Raw genomic sequence first — 17,833 nt, forward strand, 5'->3', positions numbered from 1 at the left:
GTTGTCGTCATGACACCATGTTACTAGGCTCTCTATTTCCTTCCTGTACTCTGACTCATCATTATTTGAGATACAGCCCGCTATGGAGGTATCATCTGCAAACTCGTAGATGGAGTTAGAGCAGAATCTGGCCACGCAGTCATGAGTGTATAGGGAGTAGAGTAGGGGGCTGAGGACACAGCCTTGTAGGGCACCAGCGTTGAGAATAGTGGTGGAGGTGTTGCTGCTTATCCTTACTGAAGTCTGTTGGTTAGGAAGTCAAGAATCGAGCTGCAAAGAGAGGTGTTGAGTCCCAGGTTTAGGACTTTGGAGATGAGTTTGCTTAGAATGATAGTACTGAAGGTGCAGCTGTAGTCAATACATAAAGAGTGACAGATTTAGAGAGTGTGGAACATGGAATATTAAAGCAATTTAGTCTTTGAATGCAAATTGTGTTTCATTGAAGATATTTTCATATTATGGGTATAAATGTTACCAGGATACAATCCCCGTATTAGTCACGCAGTTTGAGTGATTCTGCTGTTTGTGTAACTGTGAAAGCCACAAAGTTTTAAAATGTTGGGTTCACATTTCAAAGAAGGGGCCCAGTTACCTCTGCAAAATAAAGAACTAACATAAACTGGTGGATCAAGCAACATCGGTGGAGGCAGAGGGATGCTCAACATTTCAGGTTAAGAGCCTGCCTTAGGACGGAGGGTGCAGAGGGAAGATAGGCCGTATAGAGAGGGGGAGGGGGGAGATGGGTTGGTAGGTGATAGGTGGAAGCAGGTAGGGGGTTGTTGATGAGGCAGATGGAACCAGTTGGGGGAGGCGAAGGCAGGGGGGGAGGCGAAGGCAGGGGCAGAGGCTGACAGGTTTCTTCTGCCTTGGTTCATCTTCTCTATTCCCTCCCCCACATGGTTCCTACTGCTCATCTTCCCCCCCCCCCCCTCCTTCCCAGCCCACATCTGCTTTCACATATCGCCTATCAGCGTCTGTCTCAGTACTCACCCCTCTCCCTCCTGGCTCCATCTGCCCATCATTCTGCACCCAACTCATGTCTTCTGGTTCCACCGAACAGCCTCTGTCTCACTCCTCCCTCTCACTGATACAAGGCACAGGAGGTAATTCAGGAATTACAACCTGCTATTCAATCTGCGACCTAGCTCCATAAATTCATGTTGCAAGACCTCATCCCTCGTTTTACTTATGTTGTAGTTCCAATGGGGACCACAACCTCTGGCTGTTTGTCATCCCCCTTTAGAAGGACCCGTAACTGCTCTGTGACTCTAGCACCAGATAGGCAATACATCATCTTGAATTTGCGTTTGCAGTTGCAGAAGCGTCTGTCTATTCTTCGTGTTTATTTGTGTATAGAACTTTTGGAATACCCGTTAAGGTATGCCAGAATGATCCTAACATAGGGTCAAAGGCCTCAATTGCAAGAGGCTGGGCACTGTATATTTCTGCAGGGGAAAGCATTCCCTCCTATCCTGAGGTTAAACCCAAGTAATCAGAATCAGGTTTATTATCACTGACATATGTTGTGAAACTTGTTGTTTTGCAGCAGCAGTACAGTGCAAACATAAAGATATAAAAATTACTGTAAGTTACAAAAATAAATAAATAGTGCAAAAGAGGAATAATGAGGTTCATGGACCATTCAGGAATCTGATGGCGGAGGGGAAGAAGCTGTTCCTGAAATGTTGAGTGTGGGTACCTCCTCCTGAATGGTAGTAACAGGAAAAGGGCATGTCCCAGGTGGTGAGGGTCCTTAATGATGGATACTGCCTTCTTGAGGCACCGCCTCTAATTGGCCAGCATTTGGTGGGGGAGTGGTACGACTGGGAACAGGAACCAACCACTCCTCTGTGTGCGGATTGGGGATAGAAGGTGAGAACCTTGCGACAGAATGGGTGAATCAGAGGTCAGCAGACTGTTGGGGAAGCGGTCACATGCAGAGTGGATGCATGGCAGGAAAGGGAGGGATTGCAGCGTCAAGAGTTGAAGGGCAAACATCACTCCCATGCTTACCTATGTTTACAATGGGCAGGGATTGAACTGTTGCCTGTTGTGAAAGAGGCCAACAGAGGGATTTAATTATTGATAATGGACAGCAACTACATAGTCTGATGAATTAATCCGAACTTGACTGAGGGATTTCAGTAATACTTCCTTTATGGCTGACATTATGGTATCCTCAGATTTCCATCTCTGTTACTAGCTTAACTCATGGCCAATATTGGAGTCAAGCTGCAAGTGATCTGATGAGGCACGGCTTTTGGTGTCTGACCTGGTCACCCCTCCCAACTGTAGCCACCAACTGGGTGAGAGTTTGTCGCTTCAAGGTAAAACTCTTCTAGCTGTCATCAGCTGTCTGTACACCTTCCCCTTGACCTTAAGCTGAAATCTACCACACTGACAATCCACCCCATCCTCCTCAATTTGGTCTTAAGTATGCTGCAACTCAGCCCAAACAATCTCCCCATTGTTTGTCTGATATCATATGCCATCCTTACCTTTGGCATAATTTCAGTGCATTACATGTGTGTAACTAGATGGAAAAAATGACAAGTTAATAGTCATCACACAAAGGTGTTTTGATTGGAACAGCTCTGGGTTTGTCTGCATTTTTTGCATAGAGTTGATCAAGGGATTTTTTTCCCAAAAATAATAAGAACATTAACATTTCCAAAGCCATGAGGATAAATCCAGACTTATTGGAGTCAAGGCGTTACTTTCCTATGAACTTCGGGGTCTGTGGACAGCCAAAGCCAGAGGGGATCAGAGTAAAGGGTTGGTTAAACTTCAACAAATATATGTCGACGCTTCCTGTATCTCCTTGCTCTGACAGTTTGTTCTTTGGAAATTTGTTACATAGTTCTTTGCTTCATTCAGGAATGCTGGGACAAAAGGTTTGGTCAATTTCTTGATGTGTACAGACCACAAACTGCCTTTTCTGCACAGCCACCAAGCCTTGTTAATGTAGGTACAGTTTATCTCATGCTTCCTGCACTTATTGGTACAGGACTTTGAACAGAAAGTTTGATTGAGGTACATAGAAGTTTGGGAATACTTAGGGATAAAGTAATTGCTTTTATCCCATATTCTGTGTTCTTTTAAGCTGTTTACCAAGGATACAGTTTTACATGGGAACGAATACTAAGACTTTTTCTGGAATGCAGTTAAAGTTTGTAAACATATTATTGCCATAGCAATGTGACGTAACATCATTAGGCTACTCCCAGTAAATAAAGCCAGCTGAACACACTTTCAGTGAGTACGGGACTGTCCTTTGGAAAGAAAGTTTGACTGAAGTACATAGAAGTACACAGGAGAGGAACGGTGGACTCACCAGGTTGCTGAGGGAAGATTTAAATGGTGACTTTTTGTTTTCATTCTGTTAAGTATGCTGTGCTGCAAGTGTTAAATCCGGAAACATTTCTCGGCAAAGACTGGAGAGTGGGAGAAATGCTTTTCATTTTGTGTGTGAATGTTATGTATGGCATGTTGTGTGGTGTGTGTGTGCGTTTATGCTGTATATTTGGTTTGTGTGTGTAATGTATGCTGTTTGATATTGGTGATTGTTGTAGGGGTAGGAATAGAGAGAGTTAATAACAAGTAAAATAGGATGTAGCTTGTGCTGATGTGGTAATAGAATCACTGATCAGGTTCAACAATAGAGAGATGGGATGCAGCTGTAACTGCACCAAGGTACAGAGCCTTAATGATTATGTTATAGTACGCCATTATTGTTGTGGCTGAAACTTAGGTTTGCTGTTAACTAAGTTAGACTTATGGATAATTAAGTGTTTTATTCTGTAATGAAAACCTAGTTTTACTGTAATTAAGTCTGTGTAATGATGTAATTGGAGAAATGTGACAATCAAAACTTAGTTAAGTTTTCTGAGTAATCACATATGCAGAGAGGTGAATAAGGCTGTCCCAAAATCATGTTCAGGTAGATCAGCTTTGTTTGGTCTCCTGGTGCGCACCAGTTTTCAATAAATCGTTCATTGTTCGGACACCAACTCCTTATTGCCTTCGTTCCTACAGTGATGGTGCTGTATATCTGTTAAGATGTTTATAAGGTATTTATTTATTAGTCACATGTACATCGAAACACACAGTGAAATGCGTCTTTTTGGTGTGTAGTGCACAGCTGGCATGTGTTTGCTTTTATGTTATACATCTCTGTGTTGTAATACATGTCCATGTGTTGGCTGGGGCCGGAATAATGTTTTGTTTGGTTTTTTGGGTGTTATGTGTTCTAAAAAACAAACTGCTGGAGGAACTCAGCAGAGCCAGGCACCATCTGTGGAGGCAAAGGGATAGTTGATGTTTTGGGTCAAGCCCCTGCATCAGGACTGTGAGTGTAAAGGGGAGATAGCCAGTATAAAGAAGTGAGGCATGTGCTGACAAGCGATAGGTGGATCCAGGTGAGAAGGTGTTAATGGGCAACTGGAGCCAGGTGGGTTTGCGAAGAGGGTGTGGAGATGGATGCAAGGGTCCGTGTCCCAGTTCATTCCCACCAGCAGCGTGACAGAGGACACTCTGATCCACGGGCTCATCCCGAGACAGACATGAGGTGCTGCTGGAAGGTCATCAACTTGGTGAAGGACACCCTTTGGTCTGCCCGAAACTTGTTGATCTTCCAGCACAGCGAGACGTCCGTAGGGGAATGCTGCCGACTGGCACATTCCAGGCTGCAGGACTATGTGCTGAGGGACGCACTGAAGCTGGGTGCAGTCAATGCCAAGGCTCTGTGGGGAAGGAGCACAGTCTGGGCTCCTTCCACTACTGCACATGGAGGGGCAGAGTTGGGTGGGGAAGCCCCTCAGACAATGAAAGGGGTATCACCTCAGGGAGTCACATAAGTGGCAATGGTGCAATGTTTGTGTGTTCTTCTCTTTAAAGTTTACACTACTGAACGTAACAACCATGAGTGTTAAGGTTTGTTTTTGCTCTGTTTCTTTCTTTGCATATTTTTTATTATGAATAAAGTTTATTTTGAAATTAAAAATAGCTAGAGTCAGGTGGGGAGGGAGGGATGGAGAGAGCGACGGAGGCTGGGAGGTGATAAGTGGAGACAACAAAGGGCTGCACATTATGGAATCTGATGGGAAAGAAAGGTGATGAATTGAACCAGATGAAGGAGGGACACCGGCCAGAAGGGAACAGTGGGGGAGAGGAGGGGATAGGGGACCCATTGGGTTGAGTGTGTAGGTGATAGGCAGGTGGAACCAGGTAGGGGAGGGGGAAAGAAACTAGGTAACTGGCTGGGGAGGGGGTGGTAGGGTATGGAAAAAAGGTGTGCAAGAGGACTTAGGTGGATCAGAAGGAGAGAGAAAGGAACAGAGGGGATGTGGGTTACCTGAGACTAGAGAATTCAATGTTGATGCCAGGACAGTGAATGTTCACTCAGGATAAATATTTTTCAGGCAGGACAGGGTAAGGGGATGGAGGCACAGAACAAAGTGACTGTCAGAACTTTGTATGACTGGGTAAGGAATTAGTTTTGTATCTGCTGATAGTCACAAAAGGCGTTATTAATTAATTACTTTGATAAATAATGTAAAATTCTCTAATTTTGGTCACATTTTTAATTCAGGAAAACAATCAAAATTTTGAAGTGGCCTAATTTTTAGCTGTTTGTATAGTTTGTAGCCAAGATAGAATTTTTTTACACAGCAGCTAAAAGTGGCTTGTGTAACAGGCTGTTACCAGATCAGACATGTTCTTCATTGCAGTGTAACAGGTGTACAGTTCCACTGTACTGCTGACATCTTATGAATCTGTGCCAAGATCTATAATGAATGATTCCAGGTACAAATCCATATCTCAGACACTCTTCCTCTTGAAATTCAAGCCTTAACAAGACTTATTGGCATGTTTGAGCATAATTTAAGCATCAAACGGAATGAATTTTCGTAATGCGTTTTTTCCAAGTTTTGTTCAGTTCTTCCCTTTCCCTTGGCTCCTCTCCCATTGTCTCTGACAGAACACCTTCTTGCCCATTCCCCAAGCTACCACAACACATTGACTCTGAGCAACATTTATTGCAAATGGCATCGCAGCCAGGACAGGTTGTGCCTATATCCAACATCAATCAATGAATCAATAACATTTACAAGCAGAGTCTTGGTCCACTATTTCATCGTTATACAAGGCAAGATGCTGTTTATGGACCTCAATTGGCATCCGGCTGGATGAGATACCCTAGCACAAGCCAAGCTGAACTTGCTGATTTTTGAAGAAACATTGGGGAAGTCTGCATGTTTTGCTGGTTGAGCCTTACCCTAAGTTAAGTGAAACAGCAAGAAAGTTAATCTATGGAGGCAGGACAAAATGGACTGCAGTGAAGTGACTGTCTTGTTTATACCTTCTTATGATGGAGAAGGAGGCCATTCAGCCTCCTTCTCTATCTCTCAGACCAATCCATTCCCCCATTTATTTCCTTGTGCATATGGGGGAGAACAGGTTACATTAACCATCCCCTCCCGCTGACCCTCCTACCACCCACTTGCACTTGGGGTAATTTAGACTTGCCAATTAATCCAGCAACCAGCATGATTTGGGATGTGGGATGAAACCAGAAAACACAGAAAAAACCCACCCGGTCAAGGGCAGAACATGCAAACCCCAGATAGATAACTCTGGAGGTCAGGGTAGGATCCAGTCCCGAGAATTGTGAGGCAACAGCTTTACCAGCTGCTTCACCATCCACCCAAGTGTACATCCTCTCCAATGTCCCTTTCCATGGAAGGAAATCAAAGGTCAAGTTTGCCACCACTGTCTTCATGTAAGTGTATTTGCTTGTTTGCAAACACATATGGTCAGGACAGAAATGTAATATATGGCACGATATCTGGTTTTTCTTATTCACAAACTCCTTGACCTGATTTTATGAAATCTGATACTGCAGGAGTATTTTCCCAACTTTTCGTTCAGAGCTGTAGACTTCCCTCCCCAGCCAGTTCTACGCTTCTCACTTGTGCTTCCACTGCGAGATGCTTGCGTGCCATGTGCAAAGTCGGGAAGTAAACCCATGATTCACATGGCAATATTGTAATAAGGAGCCATTCACAAGATTCACCCCCTTAACTTAGTGGGCCTCATTAAAACATAACAGCGAACCTCTGATCTAGCAAGTAAATGTATGGTGAGGAGATCAAGAATTAAAATGATGGGACTGGATTTCAGAATTAACTTTTATAAAAATGTGTATTTGAATTACTTTTAATCAATTGCAAATGTAATCACTTTCTAGGAATCTAATCTCCTGGGACCCCATTACAGAGTGAAATTCATGCTTCACATTTTAATTCTGTGGGGACATGCCATACTTTCTGGTAAGTCTTATTTCACATAAAAACAGTAACCTTATGAAAGGAACACAGAAACTGCAGGGAACACCCAGCAGGTCAGCATCTGTGGAAAGGAAGCAAAATTAATATTTCATGTCAAGACCTGACAAAATGACTTTGACCTGAAACATTAACTGTTTCCCTTTCCACAGATGCTGCCTGATCTGCTGAGTGCATCCAGCATTTTCTGTTTTTATTTAAGATTTCCAGTTTATTTTTTGATATTCAAACCCATTTAATGATGCTTGCTGTTTTCAAAAGAAAAGCCGTTTCATTTGTTGTGTCAGAGGAAAATAGTTATCTGGAACTTTAACCTTAAAAATGCTAGAAACCTTTGCAAGTGAATTGCAGTCATTTAAGAGTTGTTGATCAGTGGGAAACATAGGCATGTTTGGGAAGGCTCAATACTGTAAAAATGGTGGTGAATTTACATTGATGTCACCAATTTCAGTAATTGATCACAATTTATATGCAGTTAGTTTTCAGGACCAACTATTTTTTGCATCTCTACATCTTTCTACTACTAAACGTTTTAGTAAGTGTTGCTTTTTTGAACATCATCAATATCCTGTCTTGGTCAAATCACGTAGATGCCACGGCCAAGAAAGCTCACCAGCGCCTCTACTTCCTCAGGGGGCTAAAGAAATTTGGTATGTCCCCTTTGACACTCACCAACTTTTATCGATGCACCATAGAAAGCATCCTATCTGGATGCATTATGGCTTGGTACGGCAACTGCTCTGCACAGGACTGCAAGAAACTGCAGAGAGTTGTGGACACAGCCCAGCGCGTCACAGAAACTAGCCTCCCCTCCTTGGACTCTGTCTTTACCTTTTGCTGCCTTGGCGAAGCGGACAGCATAATCAAAGACCCACCCACCCGGGTCATTCTCTCTTCTTCCATCAGGTAGAAGATACAGGAGCCTGAGGGCACGTACCACCAGACTTAAGGACAGCTTCTATCCCACCGTGATAAGACTGTTGAACGGTTCCCTTATACGATGAGATGGACTCTGACCTCACGATCTACCTTGTTGTGACCTTGCACCTTATTGCACTGCACTTTCTCTGTACTGTGACACTTTACTCTGTACTGTTATTGTTTTTACCCGTACTACCTCAATGCACTCTGTACTAACTCAATGCAACTGCACTATATAATGAACTGACCTATACCATTGGTATGCAAGACAAGTTTTTTCACTGTACCTTGGTACAAGTGACAATAATAAACCAATACCAATACCAATAATCCAGTACCAGATTCAATTACTGATCAACTTTGTAAACAGTAAATTAAAATCCTGTCATTTCTGTGGCCGTGGTTCACTATTCCATGTGCTTCCTTCCTACAAATGCCTGATGTTATAAATCTCAGCAGTACTTATACAATAGAACTGAGTCAGTTCTGGAATTACTCTGTGTGGACCATTTAACTAAATGTCTTAAGTTTCTTGAATGCCTGAGAAATACCTGAATACTGTGAAAATTACAGCACTGTAACTTTTGAATAACAGATCTTTCATCAATGTGTTAATTGCTCCATTTCTTTTGTTTTCATTTCATTATTATTTGGCTAACCATGCCTAAACAACAAAATTACTGTCTTCAAAGATCCCCTACCATTTGGACTATCGGCTCCGCTGATTTCCTGATAATATCACTCAGCCATAACCCTGTAACGTTAATGCATGTCTGGAGGAATTAGAATTGACTGCTAACTCCAGCCTAATTTTACAAGTTATGAAAGCTGGTGCCAAAGTTCCTGAACATCTTTGAACCATACTCTCAAACACTGTATGACCCTTGTCCGTTTTGTCTTATATACTGTGAGTACAGCTAGTTCTGCTATAACACAATTGTTATGTTCCTAAGAAACCTCGCGTTATAGAAAGTCATGTTATAGCAGAACTGGTTGCAGTTGCACAGGTTTGAACAGGTTTTCCCCATTGCCATCATGCGGCCCATGTAAAGCGAGTAGTGTTCCCTGATCCATTAATCGCATTACAAGCAATTAAATACACGGCATAGTGGAACTACCTGTATCTGCTTCACACTGGTAAGGCACAAGGACTGAGTGATATATTTTTGCACTACCCCGTAATCAGGCACACTGAAGATGAGCAAGCACGCTTACTCCTGTGCTCAAAGCACTCATTCTTCATGTATAAAATTTAAAGAGATATCTTCACACCGGTTTTCATCATGAAAACCACGCACCAAAGGAGATATTGCACCACTTGTCTGAACTTGCTGACTGACTGGCAACTTCACTGGGCAGTAATAGTGCAAGTTTTACTTTGATGTGGTTGCTGCTGATCCTTGAGGGATCTTCCCACTCAGAGCGTTGAATTGTGATCCCATAGGGCACCCTAACTAACATAGCTGTATATAAGCAGTAGACTGCAAAAATGTTGAAAGATTTTTAAAAACTATTTTTTTTCCAGATGCATTTGATGTCACCATACCGAAGACCACTTTACTTGGTATCCACAGTCAAAGTATTGTCCTTGGATGTAGTTTTACTGCTACTGGTAACTCCTCACTTGAACACATTGTAATCACCTGGCAACGCACTGCGGACAACGAGGTGGTGCACAGTTACCATTATGGCAAAGATCAGCTTGCTCAACAGAATAAACAGTATTCAGGCAGAACAAGTCTATTTCCTGAGGAATTCAAAAATGGCAATGTTTCACTGAAGTTGGATGGACTTAGAGTTGAGGACGCTGGCCTGTACATGTGTTTTGTCAGCAGTGTATTGGGAAGTGCTGAAGCTACAATGTCATTGGCAATTGCAGGTAAGCTGGCTTTAAATCTTTGTTCAAGTTTTTTGGGGAAAAATATTAAGTAGGTTCGTGGAAATTATTTTTATCACAACAAATTACAATGTGACATTATAAACTGCATTTAAAAATCCAAATGCAAGGTCACTCAACTTGCACTCCTTCTGGCTGGAGTCATACCTCACACAAAGTAAAATAGCTCTGGCTGTTGGAGGTCGATCATTCCAGCCCCAGGATATTATAACAGGAATTCCTTAGGGACACAAGAGACTGCGGGTGCTGGAATCTAGAGCAAAAAGACAATCTGCTGGAGGAACTCAGCAAGTCGAGCAGCGTCAGTGGAGGGAATGGAATTGTTGATGTTTCAGGTTGAGACCCTGCATCCAGACTGAGAGTAGAGAGGGAAGGTGGCATAAAGAGGAGAGGGGGAGGGGTGAGACAGGGGCCAGTAGGCGATAGGTGAAGGATGATGGACAGATGGAGCCAGTTTGGGGGGGGGGGGGGGGAAGGTGTGGAAGGGGTTGGGAGACAGAGGCAGTTGGGTTATAGGTGCAGACAAAGAAAAATAAATGCAGGTGGAGGGGGGAGTGTGAAGGGTATTAAGTGGGGACATAAAGGTTCCCAGTGCTGGAATCTAATAAGTAGGGAAGGTGAGAATGGGAGCCATTAGGGGAGAGGAGAAGGATAGATGAAACCAGGTGTGGGAGGGGATCCGGTGGGTGAAGGGTGTCAGGAATGGTCCTTGCTTATCACCTCCAGCAAACGTCGACAATTGCTTTCCCTCACAGATGCTGCTTGACCCACTGAGTTCCTCCAGTAGTTTGTTTTTTGCTCTAGAAATTCCTTAGGGCAGTGTTCTAGGTCTTCATCATTGACCTTCCTTTCATTGTAAGGTCAGAAGTGCGAGGTTCACTAAAGATTGCAGAGTTCGATTCTATTCATGACTCCTCAAAAAATGAAGCAGCAAGACCTTAGCAGCATTTAACCATGAGCTGATGGTCATGCCCATCCTCAACAAGAGGCAGGCTAATCACCTAGCCTTGACTTTCAATGGCTTTGCCTTCAACAAATTCCCCACCATCAACATCCTGGGCTAAATGAAAATCAAGATGCTGGAAGTTTGAAACAAAAGCTGAAGATGCAGGAAGCACTCAACTGGTCAAGCAGCATCTGTGGAAAGAGAAACAGAGTTAATGAGTCAAAGAGCCTTCTTCACACGGAGACTCTTCATTAGTTCTGACAAGGTGTCTTCAACTTGAAATGTTAACTCTGTTTCTTATTCCATTGACAGTGCTGAATGTTTCCAGCATTTTCTGTTTTTGTATCAACATTCTGGGGGTTTCTCTTGACTACAACTGGACTAAGTCACATAAATATTGTGATCAGGTCTGATGGTGAGTTACTCACCCTATTACTACCCAAAGCATTTCCACCATAACAAAGAGTGTGGTGGAATTCTGTCCATTTACTTGGATGGGTGCAACAACATTCAATAGCCTCAATGTTGTCCAAGTCAAAGTAGGCACTTGATTAGCTCCCCTCTCCACCACCCTGAACATCCACTCTCTCCACCACAGCACACCCTGAAGTACAAGGGTGGCAGGCACATGGCAACACCACTGCCTGCAGTTTTTCCTCCTACGTTACTCACCATCCAGACTTGGCAGGGTCTTGACCCAAAATGTCGACTATCCCTTTCCCCCCACAGATACTGCTTGACCTGTTGAGTTCCTCTGGCATTTTATTTTTTGCTCCAGCTTACAGCATCTGCAGTCTCTTGCGTCTCCTTCTTGGAAATATACCACTGCTGTCTCATCATTGCTGGGTCTAAATCTTGGAACCTCCTCTCCTAAATCTTGGAACCTCACATTTCCTCACAATACACCCACCTGCCACATTTTGGCTCGCACACCTAACCTATCTACATTACCTGGCAGACTCTCTGTGTCTTCCTTACAACTTGTGTTCTCAACTGCCTTTGCATTGTCAGCAAATTTAGCTACAGTTCATAGACTATTGAGGCACCAGCATTGATCCCTGTAGCACTCCACCAGTTACAGCATGCCAACCTGAAAAGGATCCATTTATCCTGACCCTCTGTTTCCTGCTGGATGGCTTCTCTCCATGCTAAAACACTGATCCTAATGCCATGAGCTCTTGTGCATGTAGCACCTTTTATGTAGCATCTTCTTGAATGCTTTGTGGAAATCCAAATACACTCTGTCTTCTGGTTCTCCTCTACTCCCTTTGCCTGTTGCATTTTCAAAGGACTCAAATAAAACTCTAATTCCCTTTCATTAAAGCAGGCTGACTTTGTTTGATTATATCCTGATTTTCTAAATGTGCTGCTACAATTTCCCTAATAATGGATTCCAGCATTTGACAGGTGTCACACTAACTGGCCTATAGCTTCCTGCTTTCTGCTTCCTCACTTTCTTGAATAGCGTCATTATATTTTCACTTTCCTAATCCACAGGGACGTTTCTAGAATCCAGAAAATTTTGAAAGATTGCAACCAAAGCATTCACCTCAACCATTCTTTTAAAACCCTAGAATGCTGGCCATCGGGTCCAGGTGATTTATAAACGCTTAATCTTATTAGTTTGTCTAGTACATTTTCTCTTGTGATTGTGATTGTTTAGAGTTCTTCCTCCCCTTTGTTCCCCTGATTTCCTATCATTATTAGGATGCCTTTAGGATCTTCTGCTGTGAAGACAGTTACAAAATATTTATTCAATGTTGCTGCTATTTCTTTATTTTGCATTACTAATTCCCTAGTTTTGTCCTCCAGGAGACTGAATCTACCTTAGCTACTCTCTTTTTTATGTATATGTAGAACTTCTTACTGTCTGTATTTATATTTCTTGCTAGCTTATTTTCATAATCTAATTTTCCTTCTTTACTTGACAAGATTCCATGTTACGTTCTCCATGTATAACAAAAGCCTCCTGTGTTTATGCTGATAAATATTCCAAGGATCTGAGTCATTCCCCGCAGACAGTAATTACAAGATAACCAGTTTCTCCTTGTGTGACATGGGTGATTTTCCAACATGTTCATCTGGTTTTATATCTGGAACATGCAGAAACCATGTGGATGCATCAAGAGCTATTTATTATTAAAGGAAGTAAATCTCTGCTGGATAATCTAATCAATTTCATTTTATAACTCACAGCTTACTACAAGGAGCCAGAAGTGCTGGTCAAACTGCAGTCATCTAGTGTGACTTTCATTCTAACATCTCAAGGTTATCCTGAGGCATCTGTTTTCTGGCATTGTGCAGAAGATAATAGCAGGCTCTTTAAGCCTGAAGTTTCATTTGCTAAAACTGAAGATGGACTTTACTCACTCGAAAGTATCCTTGATGTTGTTTACACAAAGACCTATTGTAACTTCATGGTTGAAATACAGAACCATCTTGTTAACCAGACTATTATCAGGAAGTTCAACCTCCTTTTGCCATGTGAGTTATTTCTTTTACTCCACAATAAGTTTCTCTCCTTTGAATTTTCAGTGAATTGGATATTTGGTATGTTCAGTTATAAAGAATATGGACATGGTCACTTTTCCCTATTATCTGCATCTAGACCTATGTACACAAGTGGAACATTTTGCAAGACATCATGGCTCATTCTCTATAATTTCCAGTTTGTACCTTTTAATGGATAGAAACTCCTAAGGGCAGAGCCCTACAACTTTTTGACGTTTAGTCATGATCTGTGGTGAAATTATGTAAATTTCTGATACACACTCCCAATGGGTGGAGCTTAATGCAGGGGGGCAGACATTTGCAAAATCGTTTTAATTCTTACAATGGGGATTTCTTTCTCAGACTGCAGCATGAATAATTTTTGATGTGCATTTACAGAATTATAGGATATCTTGACAAAAAACCAGTGGCGATGCTTTCATAGGGGTTTCTGATCTCCTCCGGTAACCAGAAACTTGGAAGGGAAGGTGTAAATGGGAAAATTGGAAAGTTCCATTGAAGTTGCAGTCACAGATGTTTTGAAAGATGACTTAACATGATTGATGATTATTTCACTTTTACATATTGTTCAGTTTCAGGAGAGGAAGAACAGAAGAAAATCACTTCCATGGCCATCTGGATTGCTCTGGGCTTGCTTTTACTGGTATTTGCAGCAATAATCATTCTGTATTTGGTTAAACAAAGAAAGAAACACATGCAACTCAGGGGAGAGGAAGATAAACTAATGGTAATGTGAGGATGAATGTGATTCTATGAATAACATTTTTGTCGCCTACTTATCCTCATGATGGCAATGATACTGGAAGAGCTAGCTGGAAATGTAATAGCATAATGTTTTTTTTCAGTCTTACACAGTTATTTTTTTTCCTGTGTCATACATGATAATGATCATTTCTGGGTTGTTTTGCATCACCTGCAATCTTTGTACTGGACACTTCCTGTCATCAGATTCCCCTGGCAACCCTGAGATGATTTCCAAGTCAATGATACACATAATGAGCACTTGTGGGGAAACTTGGACCAGGGTGTCTTGGGGCATCATCCATTCAGCATTCCTGGACAACGTGAATACAAATCTTCCAGTGACTGCAAAATCACTAGTCATCTGTCCGTGGACCACACTGTTTCTTCCAGCCTTGTCCATGATGTAGTAGCTTTCCACTGGTATCTAACTCTCAGATGATCAGATACCCAGAACAGTGTAATGCAGCACAGGAACTCTCTGAGCAAGTGGTTGGCTGCGCTCACTGAATGGCCTTGAGAGATGGTGAGGCCCTGTCCCACGGATTAAAAGCTGCTAAAGCTGTCAATAGTATTAAATGTTTTTGAAGTTTTTAAACATTCACAAATATTCAAACAAAAAAACTCAGGAAAAGCAAACAGGGAGACAGGAGGGCTTTGAATAGAGAGGATTACAAGTGGGTTCAATAGATGCAGATATGGCAGTAAAGGAGTATCAAGCAACCAACATTTTGATGTGCATGAATCACCAAGGCTACAGATTGTGCCCCAAAAATCCACAGGCTGTAACCCCTGGGTCATTGACGGCTTCACCACTGCCTTCCCAGAGTCTGTAAGGTCATCAAGAGTCCACCTCATTTTCGATAGTTGCTGAGTTTACTCCGAGTGTACCTCCACTGCTCATCCTGTGTGCCCGCAGTATCTGTAACTGCCTGCTTTGGAGGGTGCAATATCCAGGGCAGCCTAACCTGCAGGGAAACCTCTAGTGATAAGATTTAAAAAAGCACCTTGCCTAAGATCCACGGAGCAACCTGTTGAGACCTTTGTAGATAGAGATAAGGACAACCTTGGGTTGTTTTCTCTGGAGATTTGTGGGGGAAGTTTTTACACAGAGGGTGGTAGGTGCCTGGAATGGGCTGCCAGGGGTAGCAGTGGAAGCAGATACGATAGTAGCGTTTAAGATGTTTCTAGATAGACACATGAATATGGAGGGATATGGATCATGTGCAGGTAGTGTGGAGGACAATGGGAAGGGAACTCTGGTGAACAAAGGGTTACTAGTTATACAGCTGCTGTAAAAGCTTTAGCCATCTGCTTTCTGTAGAATGTGGCGTGATCGATAAGAAGTTACTGAGCTATGAAACCTCAAGGCCACAAGGAAACACGGTTGTGACTAACTGTGAAAGATGTGTTAACCTGTCTGGCTGCACACAGCAGTCTCGGCTTGACCAATGGCAGCATGAGCTGGTCAAGCATACCCAAATACGGGTACGCCTGTGCAGTAAGTGGACACCAGCCGGAGAACAATGCATTTAAACTAAGTTAGCACTCTGTATTCTTTGAGTCGGACCACGTTCAGGGAAGAGCGGTGCTGACTGCTCCTCCATGTACCCCCTCTCCCACTAGCATTAGAAATAAAGAACTTTTAGTACGCTCCTTGGTTCTGCTGTTGTCTGCTTTGTTACAGTGCGGGTCGACTTTCACAGTAGAAGAGATTCAGTTTAATTCGACATCATGTTTGGCACAGGCTTTGCGGGCCAAAGGGTCTGTCCCTGTGTTGTACTGTTCTATGTTCTACGCAGATGTGGCTAACATCACGAGGCCTGCTGATCCATGATGGAGCACAAAGAAGGCAGTAGGAACCCAGTTGCAGCGAGGTCTTGACTCTGGTGCATCCCTATTGAGATAATTTTCCTTCTAAGGGGCAGGTATATCAGAACTTGAACAGCATAGTGATGCCTCACAACTCAGGTGACACAGGTTCAATCCCCAGCTGATGCTTTCTGTACAATTTGCACATTCTCCTTGTGACTGAGTGGGTTTCCTCCAATATCCCAAAGATGTACAGGTTGGTAGGTCAATGGGCTATGATAAAATTGCCTCTAGTGTGTAGGTGAGTGATAGAATCTTGGGGGAGTTGAACTGTGGGGGAGAATGAAATGGGTTTAATATAAATGAGTGCTTGATAGTTAGTGCAGACTTGGTGGGCCGAAGGGTTTGCTTCCATGCTACATGACTCCTTGACTTCCTTAAACTTGATCCCTGACAATTTCTATTTGGTTCTGCCAAGCAGCTGCCAAAGTAATGGTTAAAGTTGGGCAGATTCCCTTTGGATCTTTGGGATCTGAGTTTATTTCATATGTTTTAAGTTATTTTACATTCAGTATTGATAGATTCCTTCATGCTAATGCCCTGCTTATAATCTAATGCAAGCGGCAGGTTCAGATCATGGTGGGGTTGATAGACCAACTTAGGTCTTCCCCAACTTCACATTTGAATGACTTCACTGGTGCTAAAGATTAGGGGGGATGTAAATTGGATACCTGGCTAAATGCGTCCCATTCACTGTGTGTATATGGTGCAAATTATGTATGTAGAAATTTCTTCACGCAGAGGGTGGTGAATCTCTGGAGTTCTCTGCCCGGCGGGTGGGGAAAGCTGGATCATTAGAATATTTAATGTGGAGGTGGATAAATATTTGATAGACTGAGGAATACAGGGGTGTGGAGAAATGGCACAGAAGAGGAGTTGAGGCTAGCATAGATCAGCCATGATCATAGTACATGGTGGGGTAGGCTTGGAGTGTCAGATGGCCTACTCCTGCTTTGTGTTCTTGTGAGACGGAGTTTAAATTCAACTCTAACTTAGAAGTACTGAAAGAAATTAGAAAATTAGATTGTTTCACTCTCATGTTCGTTCTCAAATTATTGTTTTTATTCAGTTTTAAACTGTACATCATTAAGACAGTTAATAGTCCATTTTGTGACTATTCATGATCACCTTGTATTTTATCGTTTACACAATTCTCTGAATAATTTACTAATATTTGCTCTAATTGTGAGACAACATGTTATGCCTTGTTATTGAGGACTAATTTCCTTGTGTATGGAGTATGACACTGTCTTTGTTTATATGACATTTTAATTTTCTGTTCCACTAATTTAAACATCAGAATATAATTTTGTGTTTGTTTAACTTTTTTAAGCCTTGATTTTATTAAACTAAGAAGCAGGAGTGATAGAAATGAACAATATTTCATCACTTATACCCAGTGTGGGCTCTGAGGACTCCCAGGTCAGATATGAAATGGTCTGATGCATAGTTGTTGCATCTATGCCTGATTAACAATGTAAACCCACTTTATTTTTTCGTTAGACAATGTTACACATCTACATGTGCATGTTGAAAATGCGACCTCTTCTGAATCTTTGAGCAAAAACACATGCCCTATTGCATGTAAAACGCAAGAAG

General features: G+C 42.4%; 1 protein-coding gene across 1 annotated transcript; it reads left to right on the top strand.

Annotated features, from left to right (window-relative positions):
• The first annotated feature begins 3,239 nt into the window (after window positions 1-3,239).
• LOC127581855 (CD276 antigen-like) lies at window positions 3,240-16,017 on the top strand. The gene is made up of 5 exons (XM_052036656.1): window positions 3,240-3,360; window positions 7,250-7,331; window positions 9,793-10,146; window positions 13,307-13,594; window positions 14,194-16,017. The coding sequence occupies exons 1-5, from the start codon at window positions 3,358-3,360 to the stop codon at window positions 14,355-14,357; spliced, it is 891 nt and encodes a 296-aa protein (XP_051892616.1). The 5' UTR covers window positions 3,240-3,357; the 3' UTR covers window positions 14,358-16,017.
• The last annotated feature ends 1,816 nt before the right edge of the window (window positions 16,018-17,833 follow it).

This window comes from Pristis pectinata, chromosome 22 (assembly GCF_009764475.1).
Source record: "Pristis pectinata isolate sPriPec2 chromosome 22, sPriPec2.1.pri, whole genome shotgun sequence".
Lineage (NCBI taxonomy): Eukaryota > Metazoa > Chordata > Chondrichthyes > Rhinopristiformes > Pristidae > Pristis > Pristis pectinata.